The sequence below is a fragment of the Hemiscyllium ocellatum genome, chromosome X (assembly GCF_020745735.1).
Source record: "Hemiscyllium ocellatum isolate sHemOce1 chromosome X, sHemOce1.pat.X.cur, whole genome shotgun sequence".
NCBI lineage: Eukaryota > Metazoa > Chordata > Chondrichthyes > Orectolobiformes > Hemiscylliidae > Hemiscyllium > Hemiscyllium ocellatum.
Genome location: NC_083453.1, coordinates 4,161,866 through 4,182,983, shown reverse-complemented (window position 1 = coordinate 4,182,983; position 21,118 = coordinate 4,161,866). Strand labels below are relative to the sequence as shown.

The following is a 21,118-nucleotide window of genomic DNA, read 5'->3' as shown; positions in this document are numbered from 1 at the left end:
TATTATATACAAAGGATTTTTAAAAATTCATTCACAGGATAGGAGTCACTGGCTACCCCAGCTCTTCTTGCCCATCTCAGAAGGCAGTTAAGAGTCAACCACATTGGCTGTGGGCCTAGAGTCATATGTAGGCCCAGACCAGGTAAAGACAACAGTTTTCTTCCCTCAAGGACACTAGCAAACCAGATGGGTTTTCCCCAACAATTGATAATGGTTTTATGACCACTCTTAATTCCAATTTTTAATATTGAGTTCAAATGTCACCATCTGCTGTGGTAGGATTTGAACCCTGGTCCCCAGAATATGACCTGAGTCTCTAGATTAACAGTCCAGCAATAACACCACTGAGTACCGAGGTACAAATTCTTGATTACAAATTCTAAGGGAAAAGCGCTATAAAATTAGAGAAATAAGAAGTCCAGAAATAAATGAGAAAAATAGAGAAATAAGAGTTCAGAATAACAGTCCTTCCAACCCAGACCTCACTGTGTCTGCGCCAAGGTCGGGAGTCCACGTCCACATATGGTGACTCATATTACATGGATGCCAGACTGGAAAAATTAGGTTAGAATTCACCCTGAAATGGCCTAGGTAGTCAGTTATAAAACTAACTTTTTCGATTGGAAGGGCAATAACCTTGAGGCACCTTGGGAGGGACACATCCGGAGGACAAATTCCAAAAGCCCTGAACCGTCGACTAACTTGAACACGATGGGTTTGCAAAGATTTACAATGTTGAATTCATTAGCTTGTGGTAGCACAGAATCTAACTGTATAGGAGGAGGCCAATCAATCCACCATGTCTGTGCCAGCTCTTGCAAAGAGCTAGCCAATTCAGCACAAACACACTCCTACTTTTTCCCCACGGTTCTTCCTTTAGCCAATGGGCTGATTCTGTCCTCTGTAAAAGGAGCAGTCACAGGACAGACGTCTTTGCAAACAGAGATCTGGAAGTATTTTCCCACAAGTTAAGGTGGGGTCTGGCAGGGAGGTGACAGGAGACACTGGCAGCTTTTGGCACCCAGGTAACATTCACGCCATAGAAATGCCAGCAAATAAACATCTCCAATAACTGCCCCTTGACATTCAACGATGCTACCAACACAAATCCTCCACTATCAATATCTTGTGGATTACCATTGACCAGAATCCCAACAGGATTTACCGCTTAAACACAGTGGCTACAAAAGCAGGTCGGAGGATGGGAACATAGCGAGTAACTCACCTCCTGTCTCCCCAGGGCCTATCCCACCATCTATAAGGCGTGGAGTCTTGTGGATGGTGGAGTGTGATGGAATACTCCCCACTTGCCTGGATGGGGGCAGCTCCAACAACAAAAGAAGCTCGACACCATCCAGGACAAAACAGCCAACTTGACTGGCACCACATCCACTCCCTCCACCACTAACGCTCAGTAGCAATGTGTAACATCTACAAGATGCACTGCAGAAACTCACTACGGCTCTCCTTATGCAACATCTTCCAAACCCACAGCCACTTCCATCGAAAATAACAAGGGCAGTTGATGCACGGGAACACCACCTCCTGCAAGTTCCCCTCCAAGCCCCTCACCATCCTGACTTGGAAATATCTCACCGGTCCTTCAGTGTTGCTGGGTCAAAATCCTGGAATTCCCTCCCTCAGGGCATTGCGGTCAACCCACAGCACATGGACTGCAGCGGTTCAAGGCAGCTCACCCCCCACCTTCTCAAGGGGGCAATTAGGGACAGGCAATAAATGCTGGCCCAGCCAGTGAAGCCCATGTCCCACAAGTAAATAAACTAAAAGGAAACTATCCAACATGAGAAAAGGACTCATCTCAGAAAAGCCCCAGGCTATCACACTGGATTGATTTTTATTTCTCACGCCAGCCAGTTTTGGAAAAGGTTGCATGCAAATCGTACTTCTCCCATTGGGAGTTTAGTGTTCAGAATCTCACCCAGCTGGGGACAGAGCAGATATCCCTTAAATTTGTTTCATGGGGGCCTCTCTCTGTGGGTAGACTGGATGAAAAGCCTCTTTCAGACTGAATTTAATCCTGCCTCCTAGTACTGAATGAATAGCCCCTTGCCCATTGCAGCCTCACTGTTATAGAATCATGGAGTTGCACAGCACGGAAACAGACCCTTCAGTCCAACTTGTCCAATTAATCCAGTCCCATTTGCCAGCACTTGGCCCATATCCTTCCAAACCCTTCCTATTCATATACCCATCCAAATGCCTTTTAAATGTTGTAATTGTACCAGCCTCCACCACTTCCTCTGGCAGCTCATTCCACACACGCACCACCCTCCACATAAAAAAGTTGATCCCTCACACCTTAAACCTATGTCCTTTAGTTTTGGACTCCCCAATCCTGGAGAAAAAAAGACTTTGGCTATTCACCCTGTCCATGTCCCTCATAATTTTTGAAACCTGTATAAGGTCACCCCTCAGCCTCCGACGCTCCAGGGAAAACAGCTCCAGCCTGTTCAGCCTCTCCCTGTGGCTCAAACTCTCCAACCCTGGCAACATCCTTGTAAATCGCTGCTGAACCCTTTCAAGTTTCACAACATCCTCCCTATAGCAGGGAGACTAGAACCGAACGCAGTATTCCAAAAGTGGCCTCACCAATGTCCTGTACCATGCAACATGGCCTCTTCACTCCTATACTTAATGTACTAACCACAGTAAAAGCTCCCAGACTCGAGTGCCACACTAGAGATTAAAGCACAAACATAATCCAGGCTGCCATCCTAATGCAGTACAGAAAGAGTGCTGCACTGTCAGCAGCACAGACTCCCAGTGAGACACTAAACCGAGTCCTCCTTCAATCTCTCAGAGGTGGATCTGAAAGATCACATTTGCAAGAGAAGGGGATTCCTCCCCTAGTGTCCTGGCCAGTACTTACCCCTTGATCAGAAACGCAAAAAGCAAACCAATGTCCAGTCACAAACTCATTGCTGTCTGTGGGAGCTCAGTGTTTACAAAATGGCCACTGCATTTCAGACATCACAACAGTGAACTACATTTCAGAAAGTACTTCAGTGCATCCTGGGGTTTGTGAAAGCTACTGGAGAATTGATCACTTGAACCAATAGGAAGCTTTGCTGTTAAAGCACTTAACATTCCAGCACTGACTCATCAGAGTTACTGCTGGCTGAATGGAGTGGTGAATCCACTCAAAATAAATGTTTTTTTTTGTTTTGAATAGGGATGCCACTCACACAAACCTGCTCACCTCATGGTGCCATTTTCCTTCCCACAGAAAAATCTCCAATTCCTCACGATCTGTCCTCAGGTAGAAGACAACGACAGGTTTTAAATTGAACATGAGCAGCCTATTTAATGCCAGTTCTCTTTGTATCTTAATATCCATGCACAATACTGCAAACACCCATGGTGGTGGTCAATAGTTATCTCCTCTGTGATAATTGAGGTAAAATATGTAGTTATTATCTTTGCCCTTCTCTTGACCCCCATGCCAAGTTTCACCACCTCGTGCTCCTCATTTGACTTTGGCTGTAGTCTTACAGCTAATATCCCTGTAGAAATCCCAACATTAGATAGCCCTTTCCAAACCCATATGCCCTTCCATCTAGAAGCATAGGAGCAGCAGATACATAAGAGCACTACCCCCTGCAAACTCCCCTCCAAGATACTCACCATCCTGACTTGGAAGTATAAATTCCTGGATTAAAGGGCATTGAGAGTCTACCCACAGCACATGGACTGCAGCAGTTCAAGAAGGCAGCTCACCCCCACCTTCTCAAGGGGCAATGCTCTCTCTTGCTGCATGCCCTTATTGCACGAAGGCTGTTAGTCATAGCGTATGCCAGGACTGCATGAGATGAAAAGGCAGGCACTGAGAACTGCCTATGCTTTAACAGGAAATGTTATTCTACACTATCCAGCCAACTCAGTAAACCAATCCAAGGGCAACTAGGGATGGACAGCACAGACTGGGCTTGCCTGATGCCCACACCGCAGGAATGAATTAAATGTAATTCTTCAGGACTTGTGCTCATTTACTTTGTTTATTCACTCTCGCAATCTTGGTGTTACAAGCAAGGCTTTCTGAGGGATTGATGGAGTTACTTCTGAGGAAGTTTAAAAATAAGCATATATAGGTATGAAACTGGAGTCACAAACAGAGCAGGCCACAAGGAAGCGACAGAGTGCCTCCCCGAAACGATGTTAATTAATTTGTTACATTTTTCTGACAACAGCTTTTACTGATGCCAAATTTTTAAAGTTCAAACCAAAAAAAACCATAGTCACAGTTTTACGGCACAGAAACACATCCTTCAATTCAACCAACCCACACTGACCATAATCCCAAACTAAACCAGTCCCACCTGCCTGCTCCTGGCCCATCTCCCTCCAAACCTTTCCTATTCCGGTCCTTATCCAAATGTCTTTTAAACATTGTAACTGTCCCCACACCCACTACTTCCTCAGGAAGTTCATTCCCCATACAAACCATCCTCTGTGTAAAAACATTGCCCATGTCTTTTTTAAAATCTTTCTCCTCTCACCTTTAAAATATGCCCCCCAAGTCTTGAAATACCCCACCACAGGAAAACTACACGTCATTTACCTCTCATGATTTTATAAACCCCTTTAAGGTCACCCTTCAATTTCCTATACTCCAATGAAAAATGTCCCCGCTGATCCAACCCCTCCTTATAACCCAAACCTCCATGCCTGGCAATACCCTGCTAAATCTTTTCTGAGTAAAAAGTAAGGTCTGCAGATGCTGGAGATCAGAACTGAAAATGTGTTGCTGGTTAAAGCACTTTAACCAGCAACACATTTTCAGCTCTAAATCTTTTCTGAACCCTCTAGCTTAATAAGATACTTCCGATAACAGAGATCAGAACTGGACACAATACACTAGAAGAGGCCTCACCAATGTCTTGGAGAACCTCAACATGACATCCCAACTCCTGCACTCAAAGGACTGAGCAATGCAGGTAAGCGTGCTAAACACCTTCTTACCCCCACCCCCCACGCAAACTTCACATGTACCTGAACCCTTAGGTCTCTCTGTTCTACAACAGTACCCAAGGCCCTAACTTTAACTGTATAAGCCCTGCCCTTGTTTGTTTTACCAAAATGCAATACCTCACAGTTATCCAAATTAAACTCCATCCACCATTCTTCAGCTCATTGACCCAGCTGATCAAGATCTCTTTGTAGCCTTAGACAAACGTCTTCACTATCCATGATACCAAACCAATTTTGGAATCATCTGCAAACATACTGACCATGCTTTCTATGTTCTCATCCAAATCATTTATGTAAATAACAAACAAAGGTGGACCCAGCACCGATCCACAGGCCTCCAGTCCAAAAAACAACCCTCCACCACCACCACGTCTCCTGCCATTAAGCCAAGTTTGTATCCAATTGGCAAGCTCACCCCAAATCCCATGTGACTTAACTTTACTAATTAGTCTACGATGTGGACCCTTGTCAAAGACTTTACTAAGGTCCAAGTAAATAACATTCACCGCTCTGCCCTCAATTTTCTTGGTTACTTCCTCAAAAAACTCAAACAAGATTTTCAAACACGATTTCCATTGAACAAAGCCATACTGTCTATTCCTAACCATTCATGCCTTTCCAAGTGAATGTAAATCCTATTTTTCAGAATCACCTCCAACAATGTAACCACCACCCAAGTCAGACTCATGTCTATAGTTCCCAGGCTGCTGCTTAAAACAAAGGTACAACATGAGCCACCCTCCAGTCCTCCAACACCTCACTTATAGTTTATAGGTGAGGCAATGTGTGGGCAGCACGGTGGCTAGCACTGCTGCCTCACAGCGCCTGAGACCCGGGTTCAATTCCCAACTCAGGCGACTGACTGTGTGGAGTTTGCACGTTCTCCCCGTGTCTGCGTGGGTTTCCTCCGGGTGCTCCGGTTTCCTCCCACAGTCCAAAGATGTGCGGGTCAGGTGAATTGGCCATGCTAAATTGCCCGTAGTGTTAGGTAAGGGGTAAATGTAAGGGTATGGGTGGGTTGCGCTTCGGCGGGTCGGTGTGGACGTGTTGGGCCGAAGGGCCTGTTTCCACACTGTAAGTAATCTAATCTAATCTAATTATTTCTGCAAGGGGCCCTGCAATTTCCTCCCTTAATTCACGTGAATTCCCACTTAACTAATGTCCTGGGATACGCGAGAACAGCTTGTGGAGATTTACTCACCTTCATATTTTCTAGGACCTCCAGCACTTCCACTTCTGTATTGTGAACTGTTTTCAAAATATTAATATTTATTTCCAAGAATTCTCTAAGCCTCCATTTCTTTCTCCACAGTAAAAACTGATGAAAAATATTAATTTAATACCTCTCCCAATTCTGGAGGTTCAACACAAAGACCTCTTTGATCTTTAAGGGGCCTGAGCCTCTCTCTAGTTGCTCTCTTACTCTTAATGTATTTATGGAATCTCTTTGGATTATCTTTAATCTTATCTGCCAAAGCTATCTCATTTCCCCTCTTTGCTTTCCTGATCTCCCTCTTAAGAATGCCCCTACATTTTTTATCCTGTTCAAGGGATTCATTTGAACCGACCTCAATATAGAATTTGAGATTACATTCTGAAGACTGCAGGCCTCCAACAAACTCTGATAACACAAATTACTTCCTTTAAGTTTCCAATGTGATCTAATCTTCCGATTTGCTCATGGAGCCTTGGTCTCTGATAAGTTCCATGCTTTCTATTACTGGAATGCAGGATCAGTCATAGAGTCAGAGAATCATAGAGATGTACAGCATGGAAACAGACCCTCCGGTCCAACCCGTCCATGCCGACTAGATATCCCAACCCAATCTAGTCCCACCTGCCAGCACCCATCCCATATCCCTCCAAACCCTTCCTATTCATATACCCATCCAAATGCCTCTTAAATGTTGCAATTGTACCAGCCTCTACCACTTCCTCTGGCAGCTCATTCCATACACGTACCACCCTCTGTGTGAAAAAGTTGCCCCTTAGGTCTCTTTTATATCTTTCCCCTCTCACCCTAAACCTATGCCATCTAATTCTGGACTCCCTGACCCCAGGGAAAAGGACCTTGCCTATTTACCCTATCCATGCCCCTCATAATTTTGTAAACCTCTATAAGGTCACCCCTCAGCCTCAGACGCTCCAGGGAAAACAGCCCCAGCCTGTTCAGCCTCTCCCTACAGCTCAAAACCTCCAACCCTGGCAACATGCTTGTAAATATTTTCTGAACCCTTTCCAATAGGAAGGAGAACAGAATTGCACTCAATATTCCAACAGTGGCCGAACTAATGTCCTGTACAGCCGCAACATGACCTCCCAACTCCTGTACTTGGTACTCTAACCAATAAAGGAAAGCATACCAAACACCTTCTTCACTATCCTATTTACTTGCGACTCCACTTTCATGGGGCTATGAACCTGCACTCCAAGGTTTCTTTGTTCAGCAACACTCCCTAGGACCTTACCATTAACCGTACAAGTCCTGCTAAGATTTGCTTTCCCAAAGTGCAGCATCTTGCATTTATCTGAATTAAACCCCATCTGCCACTCTTCAGCCCATTGGCCCATCTGATCAAGATCCTGTTGTAATCTGAGGTAACCTTCTTCGCTGTCCACGACACCTCCAATTTTGGTGTCATCAGCAAACTCCTATGCTCACATCCAAATCATTTACATAAACGATGAAAAGTAGTGGACCTGGCACTCCACTGGTCACAGGCTTCCAGTCTGAAAAACAACCCTCCACCACACCACCCTCTGTCTTCTACCTTTGAGCCAGTTCTGTATCCAAATGGCTAGTTCTCCCTGAATTCCATGAGATCTAATCTTGCTCACCAATCTCCCATTGGGAACCTTATCGAATGCCTTACTGAAGTCCATATAGATCACATCCATTGCTCTGCCCTCATCAATCCTCTTTGTTACTTCTTCAAAAAACTCAATCAAGTTTGTGAGACATGATTTCCCACGCACAAAGCCATGTTGACTATCCCTAATCAGTCTTTGCCTTTCCAAATACATGTACACCCTGTCCCTCAGGATTCCCTCCTACAACTTGCTGACCACTGACGTCTATAGTTCCCTGGCTTGTCCTAACCAACCTTCTTAAACAGTGGCACCACATTAGCCAACCTCCAGTCTTCCGGAACCTCACCTGTGATTATCGATGATACAAATGTCTCAGCAAGAGGCCCAGCAATCACATCCCAAGCTTCCCACAGAGTTCAAGGGTACACCTGATCAAATCCTGGGGATTTATCCACCTTTATGCGTTTCAAGACATCCAGCACTTCCTCCTCTGTAATGGGGATATTTTTCAAGATGTCACCATCTATTTCTCTACATTCTATATCTTTCATATCCTTTTCCACAGTAAATACTGATGCAAAATACTAGTTTAGTATCCCCCGCCCCCCCCCCCCATCCCCTGCGGCTCCACACAAAGGCCATGTTGCTGATCTTTGAGGGGCCCTATTCTCCCCCTAGTTACCCTTTTGTCCTTAATGTATTTGTAATAACCCTTTGGATTCTCCTTAATTCTATTTGCCAAAGCTATCTCATGTCCCCTTTTTGCCCTCCTGATTTCCCTCTTAAGTATACTCCCACTGCCTTTATACTCTTCTAGGGATTTACTCGATCTCTCCTGTCTATACCTGACATATGCTTCCTTCTTTTTCTTAATCAAACCCTCAATTTCTTTAGTCATCCAGCATTCCCTCCTTCACCCTAACAGTAATATACTTTCGCTGGATTCTCGTTATTTCATTTCTGAAGGCTTCCCATTTTCCAGCCATCTCTTTACCTGCGAACATTTGCTCCCAATCAGCTTTTAAAAGTTTTTACCTAATACCGTCAAAATTGACCTTTCTCTAATTCAGAATTTCAACTTTTAGATCTGGTCTATCCTTTTCCATCAATATTTTAAATCTAATAGAATTACGGTTGCTGGTCCCAAAGTGCTCCCCCACTGACACCTCAGTCACCTGCCCTGCCTTATTTCCCAAGAGTAGGTCAAGTTGTTGGCCTCACTCTGCACAGCAAATCAGCTAGCCCTCCCCTCATTTACAAACACCAGTTAAACAAATAGTTTAAAGTGTGGCCTGAGCTTATCTGGAGAACAGGTGAAGCCTGTATAAAAACACAGGTATAGCCTAATTATCTCTTTCACAGGAATCAGTCTTGTGTACCGTTTTTGCACCTTGCTATTAAGAAAGTTCAACTAGAAAGCACTCCATGTGCTGTGTGTAGACAATGTTGTGACTCTGCTTGGCAGATAGTCTGCTGTGGCTCTGCAAGTTGCACATATCAAACTCAGTTATTTTGCTGTAATGCCTGTTCATAACTGAGTGTATTTTGCTGTTTTAAACAAATGAACCCACAGAGTTAACCGAGCATTTTATTACTGGATCATTAATGCGATGTAGTGAACTTTCATGCACTTCTTCCAGCTAAAACAATACATAGTACTCCATGAGTACCAATGCTCTGTATAATTACAGTAGGATTTCTATACTGCTATACTCCAATTCATTTGTAACAAATACTAATGTTCTATTTGACTTTCTAATAGCTTGCTGTACCTGCGTGTGTGATATCTATGTAAGGGCATCTAGATTCCTCTAAATACCAACATCTCCCAGTTAGCTTCATATTGTCCTATGTTATATTCCATCTCCCATGTTCTTGTCCACCCATAATCTGCATTCATGCCTTTGCAGCCTCTGTTTATCTTCCTCTGAGGGAGTTATCATGTGACCGGTACAATGTTCAACTGTCTCCTGGAGCAGTCACAAGAAAACCTGGACACATAACAAGCACATGACCTTGTCAGCTTCATAATGAAGATCAAAGGTATTTGTGTAAAGGAGGGAAAGGCAATGCCTGAGAAGAGAGAGAAATCGATGATAACGATGAGCACTGGACTCGAAGGTGATAGAACAATCAGAAGTTGAGTTCGGGGGGGGGGGGGGGGGGTGGTGATTTGGGTTGCCAACTGGGATTAAGGCGATTCCTGGAGATTTCCTCATACATCTTGCCCCTTCACTTCAGCCATCAGTCAGCCAACATGTCCGCCTTGTGACGTTCTGTCTCCCTACGTTAATTGGCTGCATTACCCAGTTGGATGATGAAAGCCAGACTCCATTTTCCACAACTGATCTTTTTCTACCAGGTGAAGACAATGGTCAAAGAAAATAACAAGAATAATCTGTTTCATTTGGATATCCCAGTGATTCTTCTCCAGCACAACAGTCTCCTGGAGATTGATCTTCAAGTCTGGGAGTCTCCTGGCCCAATCAAGGGGGCAGACGGGGAATGGGGGATGCCGAGCTTAAACTACAAAGGACATTAACATTAACTATTACCCTATTCCTTTATTTTTCTACTGTTCTATGAAAAACTTTTTAACTCTCACATCTCTTACTATTTTGTAAGGTTCTTTGTTCCTTGGTACCTAAGATGGCACTGCGTCTGGCAACATTATACACTTTTCACTAAATGTCTATGCTTGAGTACACATAACAATAAAATCTAAAATCTAAATATCAGAAGGGCTAAAGGATCGAGCTGTTGTCTGAGATTTGTGCTGGGGACAGTGTCAGCAGGAAAATGGAAGCACTCTCAATCTCAAACCTCCAGCTCACGAATGGGCAGATCCAAACCTACAGACATTTTGAAACATGCGTAACATGGATCTTCACCATACAAACACAAAAAAAAGGACTTAATAGACACTGGCACAATGGTGCCAAGTGTCCCAACGTCTACTTCATCTTCTACTACACACGTACACATGCACACACGTGAGCGCGCGCACACAGACGAACACAGATACATATGTACGCATACACACACGTCTGAATGCATGTGCCAAAGAGCAAAACACAGCCACCTTTTACTGGATTGCAATAATTGCTTGACTCCAAATCAAATTCTGCCCTGGGCAAGAGCAAACCTCCACTGCAGAATTGGAGCAAAGAATGTGACTGGTGTAGGATGCTGCACTGAGCTAGCTATGGGTTCTGAAGCACAAAAACATTCCCTACCCAGGATCATGGTCTCAACAGGGAGATGGACCATAGCCAAGGAGGTTGGCACAGGTCTATCCCCAACTGAAGGCAAGCTTGGCTTGCTGCAGGCCTTTAGGTTTTGGAATCCTAATTTTGGTCCTGGATCAGAATCCTTGTTCGCAGTCCCAGCCAACACAAACACAGGCTGGAACCAGGAGGCCAGAGGGCTGTGAAATACATCAACAACAGCAGAGACAGAGACAATCTTCCTTACCTTCACCAGATGGGAAAGAGCATTCTGTCGCAAGTGAGCTGGGGAAGTCAGAATAAATAGCAGCACTTGTTAGACTTGAAGCCCCAGGACGGCCCTGGGCAGCAGCAGCAGCATCTGGCAGGACCCAATCAGTCTCGGGGTCTCCTGGCTCATTCTTGGCCCCTCTGCTTTCTCCTGTCTGCGATCCCTCAGGGCTGAGGGTCTCACGTTCCGTCAGCTCTGCTGTCACTTCACATGGATCCGATAGCTGTGGGAACAAAGAACACACCAGATCACCTTATCCCTTCACAAGAGAACTTACCCACGAGGACACTCCAGTCTTCACTCAAACGCTGTCAAAACATTGTCACTAGGCTGTTTTTAGCCAAGCCTGACTCTGATGCCATTTAGGCAGACAGTATTAACTAACTAAAACAGAAATTACTGGAGAAATGCAGCAGGTCTGGCCACATCAGTGGAGAGAATTAAGGTTTTGAGTCCAGTGACCCTTCATCAGAGCTAGAAACAGTTTGGAAAAGGTGGCATTTATGCTGATGATGGGCGGGGGTGGTGTGGACTGAGCAGACAGTTGGAGGAGGAGTGAATCATCAGCGAACATCTCCACTTCTGACCTTATGACAGAGGGAAGGTCATTGATGAATCAGCTGAAGATGGTTGGGCCTGGGACACTACCCTGAGGAACTCCTGCAGAGATGTCCTGGAGCTGAGATGACTGACCAACAACCATGATCATCTGTGTGTCAGGTATGACTCCAACCAACGGAGATTCCCCCCCCCACCAATTCCCATTAATTCCAGTTTTGCCAGGGCTCTTTGATGTCACACTCAGTCGACTGTGGCCTTGATGTCAAGGGCTATCACTCTCACCTCACCAAAGCTAATTTTTGCTGGAGCACTGCCGCAAGCCAGAAATCAAAATATTGGCCAGGGAACGCATTGGTGTCTTGAAGTGACAGGCACCACCTCCTCATTGCTTCTAGCTCACTAAACTCGAAACGCTAACTTTGTTTTTCTCTCTCCATAGATGCTGCCAGACCTGCTGAGTTTCTCCAACAATTTCTATCTTCGGTGTTGGCTTCAGATCTCCAGCGTCCACACAGTTTTATGTGAGCATGAACAGCATCAGCTTTCCCAGGTTTTTATGCCAAATGCTTTCTGAATATGGCTACAAATCCTGTTCTGAGCTTTGTTATGATAGCAAGGCAAAGTTTGTTTGCTGGCACTGACTGAGGGCTATGGGCAGACAAAGAAATTAAATGGTGGAAGAGATGCAAATAAAACTGCACCAAGAATATAGCAAAGGCTAAAGCTAACACTGATATCTGTACTTTTTATTTAAATTCATTCATGGGTTGAAGGCATCGCTGGGGCTAGACAGCATTTATGCCCACCCAAATGGCAGTGAAGAGTCAACCACATTGCAGCAGTTGTTTCCTTACCTAAAGGGCATTAGTGAACCCCTAATGGGTTTTCCCCATCAATCAACAATGGATTCATGGTCATCATTATGCTCTTAATTCAACACTTTAATTAGATTTTAAATTTTAAGATTTTGTTTAAAAATTAAATTCAAATTCTACCACCTACTGTGGCAGGATTCAAACCCAAGTCCTCAAAACATTCTCTGGGCTTCTAGGTTAACAGTCTAAAGATAATACCATTGGGCCATCACTTCCCTGCTATGTCCGTGGTGCACATGACAAATATATAAACACCAGTTGCAATACAGGCACACTCTGCTCCCATGCAGACAAAAACAATCACTGCTTCCTCCTTCACACAAACAAAGTTTCATTTTGAAATAACGTCCTCTGCTGCAGCATAGCCAAAAAAAAAACGCAAGATTTAACTCGTGTCCGAATTGTGGTATGTTTTCTTGGAGGGTTTCTCGCCCTGAGTCCTGGTAAGATCTCTCACCATATCCTAATTTGAGGTTGGTACAGGTCAGATGCCAATGTCCATGGTGGGTGAGGTTGGTGCCCATGGAGGAAGGTGCTGAGATGTTGGTGCCCAGTGTCTGCCAAGAAAGCCACTCAGAACAGGTAGAGAGGGTAAATCTGCCAGATATCCACTCTAGTTTCCATGGCGAGAATTCCCGACGCTTGTTTGATGGGATTGGTAAGACAGGAATCGAAAAGTGTGGCGCAGGAAAAGCACAGCAGATCAGGCAGGAATGAGGAAGGACTTATGCCTGAAACGTCAACTCCCCTGCTCCTCGGATGCTGCCTGCCCTGCTGTGCTTTTCCAGCACCACTCTTTTCAACTCTGATCTCCAGCATGTGCAGTTCTCACTTTCTCCATGGTAAGACAGGAGTCTGTGTATGAATGAGATAAGGTAAATGAGCCTTATTTCAGTACACCCTACCGAGGCACTCTTCACCATCCCCAGCAAAAGGATGAAAGATGGTGTGAGATTATCTTACTGAGAGGGGCCTGACCAGACTTCTTCATTCCGACACAAATCTTAATATAACCCAGGACCCTATAAGATTCTGCTCAGTGTGTAGTCACACATACTTACTGTCACATTATACAAAAACATTTTATATATCCGCCAGATCAGTTACATTTAAAATGATGGTCTGTCACTGACGAAGGGCAAGTCTTATCTCTTCTGTCTGTAAGATGATGATTTGCTCGGTGGTGTTCATGTCCATGTTAAGCATTGATTGCCATGATATGTCGGTCTCTGTTGCAGAGGGAGACATTAAGCTGAGAAGGTGCACAATCCTGTGGCCTTTGTTTTCTCTGGGCCATCTTCCCGACCAGCCAAGCCTCCTGCTTCTCTTCAACTCTAGGGATGGGCAATAAATGCTCGCCCAGCCAGTGACACCCATGTCCCGCAAAACGAATAAAAATAACTTCAGGATCTCGGCAACCTTGTGCTTCCAAGAGATGCTAAGGATATGTCCAAGCCAGTGAAAGTAGGAAGCACCCAGCTTTCTTTGCAGTCCAGGTCTCACCACTGTAGAGGAGTGTGTTGAGGGTGCAAGCTTGGTCGGTATGCAGTTTGGAGTTCTCAGTCAGGTTGCTATTGTTCCCCACTCTCCTACTCCGCTCACACATAAAACCTGCAGCACTTTTAGCCAGGATTGCTTGAAGTTATACATCATTGATGTGACAAGAAATAACTGTGCACTCATAGTGCCTTTCACAACCTCAGGTTGATCTGATTTGATTTATTGTTGTCACATGTACTCAAGTACAGCAAAAACTTTTGTTTTGCAAGGAATACAGGCAGATCATAGCAAACAAGGTCATACAGATCATAGGGTGCTCAGACAGAGCGATGCATATCGGTTACACCACAGGAGGTGCACAAAACGAGATCAAAATTGGATTCGAAATTTGAGCAGTCCATTCAGCAGTCTAATAGCAGCAGGGAAGAAGCTGTTCTTGAACCGGCTGGTACATGTGGTTCAGCTTCTGTCCCTTCTGCCCTACGGAAGAGGTTGGAAGAGCATATTACCGGATGGGAGAGGTCTTTGATAATGTTAGCTGCCTTTCCGCAGCTACTGCTGGAAACATTGCCAGTTCGTTCACAGCAAGCTCCCACAGGCAGCAATGACAGACATAGGTTTTTGTTAAATATCAGCTCGGACAATGGGCAGAACTTCCCTCTCTTGTTTGAAACAGTGCTATGGGATCCTTTACAACCACTCAAGGGGACAGACAGAGGCTTCAATTTAAACACCTCATCCCAAAGACAGCACCTCCATCACTAAAGCATTCTCCTGATAAAGGCTAATCCTTTGCTGCAGTATTATATGCTGTGTGCAGCCTCTGGATGAGGCCTCGAAGCCACAATCATTTTTAAAGAAATAGGAGCCAAGTTTAATTTTGGAACCAAAACACACGGCAGTGTTTAATTTTAAGGTTTCTGGGGTGCCTTGGGCCCTCAGGCTTTTCAGAGGTTTCAAGACCAATACTGTAAAAATAACACACTGACTGAAAGAGAACATATCGGATTTCCTCAGAGTTTAAAGGATTGAATTTGAACTGGCAGGGTGTTTTGAACACATCACTGCAAAACAGAACACTAAGTTAATGCCTGCAGTCATTCAACCTTGAGTGCCAAGAATTCAGCAGCTTGCTACTTTCTGATCCCTAGTGTCCAGTCTGGCTCCCACCTCTGGTTGTGAATATTCCGGAAGGCTTCATCACGTGGCCCACCCCCCCAATTTGTAACGCTTAGTTCTTAAAATTATCTCTGCACTGATCAGGTAGCTTCAGGTACTTTATATCAGGGCCTCAGCCTTGATGAACCAATATTTTGCACAGAGATTTTCAACATCCTTTTTCATGAAATCCTGATGTGGAGAGGTTGTTTCCCCTTGTGGGAGAGTCCAGGACCAGAGGGTATCATCTCTGAATAAGAGCTCGCACATTGCAGACAGAGATGAGGAGGAATTTCTTCTCTCAGAGGGGAGTGAGTCTGTGGAATTCTTTACCGCAAAGGGCTGTCGGGGTTGGGTCATTACTGAGATAAGTTTTTAAACAGCAAGCGAATTAAGGGTTATGGGGAAAAGGCAGGAAAATGGTGCTGAGGATGATCAGATCAGCCATGATCTCACTGAATGGCAGAGCAGACTTAATGGGCTGAATGGCATTCTTCTGCTCCAATGTATTATGGTCTACCGGATTGGTTGAATTGCGACACTTAGTCAAACAGATTTACTTCATTTAACATAGAACAGTACAGCGTAGAATAGGCCCCTCGGCCCTCGATGTTGTGCTCACCTTTTATCCTAATCGAAGATCAAACTAACCTACATACCATTCATTTTACTATCTTCCATATGCCTATTCAAGAGTCACTTAAATGTTCCTAATGTATCTGAGTCTACTACCACTGCCAGCAATGCATTCCACGCATCCACCGCCCTCTGCATAAAGAACTGACCTCTGACATCTCCCCTTAACCTTCCTCCGATCACCTTAAAATTATGTCCCCTCGTGATAGACATTTCCGCCCTGGGAAAAAGCTTCTGGCTATCCACTCCATCTATGCCTCTCATCGTCTTGTACCTCATCACCTCTCTCAAGTCACCTCTCATCCTTCTTTGCTCCAATGAGAAAAGCCCTCGCTCCCTCAACTGTTCATCATAAGGCATGCCCCTCTAGTCCAGGCAGCATCCTGACAAATCGCCTCTGTACCCTCAAAAGCTTCACATCCTTCCTACAACAAGGTGACCAGAACTGAACACAATATTCCAAGTGTGGTCTAACCAGGGCTTTATAGAGCTGCAGCATAACCTTGTGGCTCTTAATCTCAATCCCCCTGCTAATAAAAACCAACCCATCAAACGCCTTCTTAACAACCCTGTCAATTTGGTGACAACTTTGAGGGGTCTATGGACGTTGAACCCAAGATCCCTCTGTTTCTTCACACTGCCAAGAATCCTGCCTTTAATCTTGTAATCTGCATTCAATTTCCATTTCTAAAAACTAGAACTGATAAAGAACAAAGAACATTCCAGTACAGGAACAGGCCCTTCGGCCCTCCAAGCCTGCGCTGATCCAGATCCTCTATCTCAACCTGTTGCCTATTTTCTAAGCGTCTGTATCTTTCTGTTCCCTGCCCATTCATGTATCTGTCTAGATACATCTTAAATGACACTATTGTGCCCACCTCTACCACCTCCACTGGCAACACGTTCCAGGCACCCACCACCCTCTGCGTAAAGAACTTTCCATGCATATCTCCCTTAAACTTTTCCCCCTCACCTTGAACTTGTGACCCCTAGTAATTGAGTCCCCCACTCTGGGAAAAAGCTTCTTGCTATCCATCCTGTCTATACCTCTCATGATTTTGTAGACCTCAACCAGGTCCCCCCTCAACCTCCTCCTTTCTAACGAAAATAATCCTAAACTACTCAATCTCTCTTCATTTATTCAAATCATCCTCCATACCAGGCAACATCCTGGTGAACCTCCTCTGCACCCTCTCCAAAGCATCCACATCCTTTTGGTAATGTGGCGACCAGAACTGTACGCAGTATTCCAAATGTGGCTGAACCAAAGCCCTATACAACTGTAACATGACCCGCCAACTCTTGTACTCAATACCCCGTCCGATGAAGGCATGCCGCATGCCTTCTTGACCACTCTATCGACCTGCGTTGTTCCTTGAAGGTGGCAATGGATCTGAACACCCAGATCTCTCTGTACATCAATTTTCCTCCAGGCTTTTCTATTTGCGGTCTAGTTTGCTTGGGAATTGGATCTTCCAAAATGCATCACCTCACATTTGCCCAGATTGAATTCCATCTGCCATTTCTCTGCCCATCTCTCCCATCTATCTATATTCTGCTGCACTCTCTGACAGTCCCTTCACTATCTGCCCCTACACCAATCTTAGTGTCATCTGAAAACTTGCTAATCAGTCCACCTATGCCTTCATCCAGATCATTTATGTGTATCACAAACAATAGTGGTCCCAGCAAGGATCTCTACGGAACACCACTGGTCACAGGTCTCCATTTTGAGAAACTCCCTTCCAGTCCAACTCTCGGCCTCCTGTTACCCAGCTAGTTCTCTATCTGTCTAGCTAATACCCCCTGGACCCCACGCAACTTCACTTTTTCCATCAGCCTACCATGGGGACCCTTATCAAATGCCTTACTGAAGTCCATGTATATGACATCTACAGCTCTTCCCTCATCAATCAACTCTGTCACTTCCTCAAAGAATTCTATTAAGTTGGTAAGATATGACCTTCCCCGCACAAAACCATGCTGCCTATCACTGATAAGCCCATTTTCTTCCAAATGAAAATAGGTCCTATCCCTCAGTATCTTCTCCAGCAGCTTCCCTACCACTGACGTCAGGCACACCGGTCTATAATTACCTGGATTATCCGTGTTACTCTTCTTAAACAAGGGGACAACATTAACAATTCTCCAGTCCTCTGGGACCTCACCCGTGTTCAAGGATGCTGCAAAGATATCTCTTAAGGACCCAGCTATTTCCTCTCTTGCTTCCCTCAGTAACCTGGCATTAATCCCATCCAAACCTGGGAACCTGTCCACCTTATGTTCTAAAATGCCTTTTAGAACACCCAACACTTCCTCTTTCCTTCTGTTGACTTGACCTAGAGTAATCAAACAGTGGAGTGCCACAAGGATCGGTGCTGGGCCCTCTACGTTTTGTCATTTACATAAATGATTTGGATGCGAGCATAAGAGGTACAGTTAGTAAGTTTGCACATGACACCAAAATTGGAGGTGTAATGGACAGCGAAGAAGGTTACCTCAGATTACAACAGGATCTGGACCAGATGGGCCAATGGGCTGAGAAGTGGCAGATGGAGTTTAATTCAGATAAATGCGAGATGCTGCATTTTGGGAAAGCAAATCTTAGCAGGACTTAATGGTAAGTCCTAGGGAGTGTTGCTGAACAAAGAGACCTTGGAGTGCAGGTTCATAGCTCTTTGAAAGTGGAATCACAGGTAGATAGGATAGTGAAGAAGGCGTTTGGTATGCTTTCCTTTATTGGTCAGAGTATTGAGTACAGGAGTTGGGAGGTCATGTTGCGGCTGTACAGGACATTGGTTGGACCACTGTTAGAATATTGCTTGCAATTCTGGTTTCCTTCCTATCGGAAAGATGTTGTGAAACTTGAAAGGGTTCAGAAAAGATTTACAAGGATGTTGCCAGGGTTGGAGGGTTTGAGCTATAGGGAGAGGATGAACAGGCTGGGGCTGTTTTCCCTGGAATGTCAGAGGCTGAGGGGTGACCTTATAGAGGTTTACAAAATTATGAGGGGCATGGATAGGATGAATAGGCAAAGTCTTTTCCCTGGGGTGGGGGAGTCCAGAACTAGAGGGCATAGATTTAGGGTGAGAGGGGAAGATATAAAAGAGATCTAAGGGGCAAATTTTTCACGCAGAGGGTGGTACGTGTATGGAATGAACTGCCAGAGGAAGTGGTGGAGGCTGGTACAACTGCAACATTTAAGAGGCATTTGGATGGGTATATGAATAGGAAGGGTTTGAAGGGATACGGGCCAGGTGCTGGCAGGTGGGGATAGATTGAGTTGGGATATCTGGTCGGCATGGATGGGTTGGACTGAAGGGTCTGTTTCCATGCTGTACATCTCTATGACTATGACTATCTATCCTTAACCTCAACATCCATCGCGTCCCTCTGCTCAGTGAATACCAACCCAAAGTACTCATTAAGAATCTCACTCATTTTCTCTGACTCCACGCATAACTTTCCTCCTTTGTCCTTGAGTGGGCCAACCCTTTCTCGAGTTACCCTCTTGCTCCTTATATACAAATAAAAGGCTTTGGGATTATCCTTAACTCTATTTGCTAAAGATATTTCATGACCCTTTTCACCCTCGTAATTCCTCATTTCGGACTGGCCCTACATTTCCAATATTCTTCCAAAGCTTCATCTGTTTTCAGTCGCCTAGACCTTACGTATGCTTCCTTTCCCCTCTTAGTCTCTCAATTTCATCTGTCATCTATGGTTTCCTAATTTTACCATTTCTTTCCCTCATTTTCACAGGGATGTGTGTGTCCTGCACTCTAATCAACCTTTCTTTCAAAGTCTCCCACATAGTAAATGCGGATTTACCCTCAAACAGCTGCTCCCAATCCACATTCCTGAGCTCCTCCCAAATTTTGCTATAGTTGGCCTTCCCCAATTTAACACTTGTTCTTTAGGACCACTTTCTTCTTTGTCCATGAGTATTCTAAAACTTATGGAATGGTGATCACCATTCCCAAAGTAATCCCCTACTGAAACTACAACCTGGGCTGGGCTCATTCCCCACCATCAGGTACAGTATGGCCCCTTCCCGAGTTGGACTATTTACATACATCTATCCATAATCTGTCTACATATTTGTACCTCGATCTCATGCTCACTATTGGGAGGCCTGTTGTACAGCTCCAACATTGTTACAGCACCTTTCTTATTTCGGAGTTCTGCCCATATTGCCTCACTGCTCGAGTCCTCCATAGTGCAATATCCTCCATGATCAGTAATGCAACTCCCCCACCCCCTTTTGCCTCCCTCTGTATCCCACCTGAAGCATTGATATCCTGGGATATTTAGTTGCCAATCTTGCCCTTCCCTCAACCAAATCTCAGTAATAGCAATAAACATCATACTCCCAGGTATTAATCCAAGCCCTGAGTTCATATGCCTTATCTACATTTCTAGCTTTAAAACCAATGCACCTCAAACCACTTGTCCCTTTGCACTCATCATCTGCTCCCTGCCTACTATTCCCCTTATTCATGCTGACTTCATTATCTAGTTCCTTACAGACTTTAGTTACTCCCTCCTCCTTACTGTCCACTAACCTCATTATTTGGTTCCCATCCCTCTGCCACATTAGTTTAAACCCTGCCCAATGGTGTTAGCAAAAGCACCCCCTAGGATACTGGTTTCAGTCCAGCCCAGGTGTAGACCGTCCGATTTGTAATAGTCCCACCTCCCCAGAACCAGTCCCAATCCAAAAATCTGAACCCCTCCCTCCTGCACCATCTCTCAAGCCATTCATTCATCCTGCTTATTCTTTCATTTCTACTCTGACTAAACAAAATGATTCAAGTTTTCTTTTCAATATAAAACTGTTTTAAAAGCCCCTGTGATTTTTGTCCCAGCTTTGCTCATAGTAGTGGCCTGAAGATTAACGTCGCATATTGGAGTACTCCAGAGGGTAGGCAACTCCAGTCTGTGGAGTTTTGACATGACACGTGGTCATCTCTTGGAGAGATAGAGACATTCATAATTAGAATTACCAAAGCTAATAAGTATGGACCCCTTTTTAATCTCTTCCAAGCAGACACCCTCTGCTGGTACATGTCTATGTGGTAAGTTCAAGT

At 44.7% G+C, this 21,118-nt stretch overlaps 1 protein-coding gene across 1 annotated transcript in view; it reads right to left on the bottom strand.

Moving 5' to 3' along the window:
* The window catches only part of LOC132805792 (rho guanine nucleotide exchange factor 25-like), a 384,213-nt gene that overhangs the window by 338,353 nt on the left and 24,742 nt on the right, over positions 1 to 21,118 (bottom strand). The window contains exon 2 of the mRNA XM_060821055.1: positions 11,275 to 11,521. Within this exon, the coding sequence (XP_060677038.1) occupies positions 11,275 to 11,521 (247 nt within the window). The remainder of the gene's footprint in view (positions 1 to 11,274; positions 11,522 to 21,118) is intronic.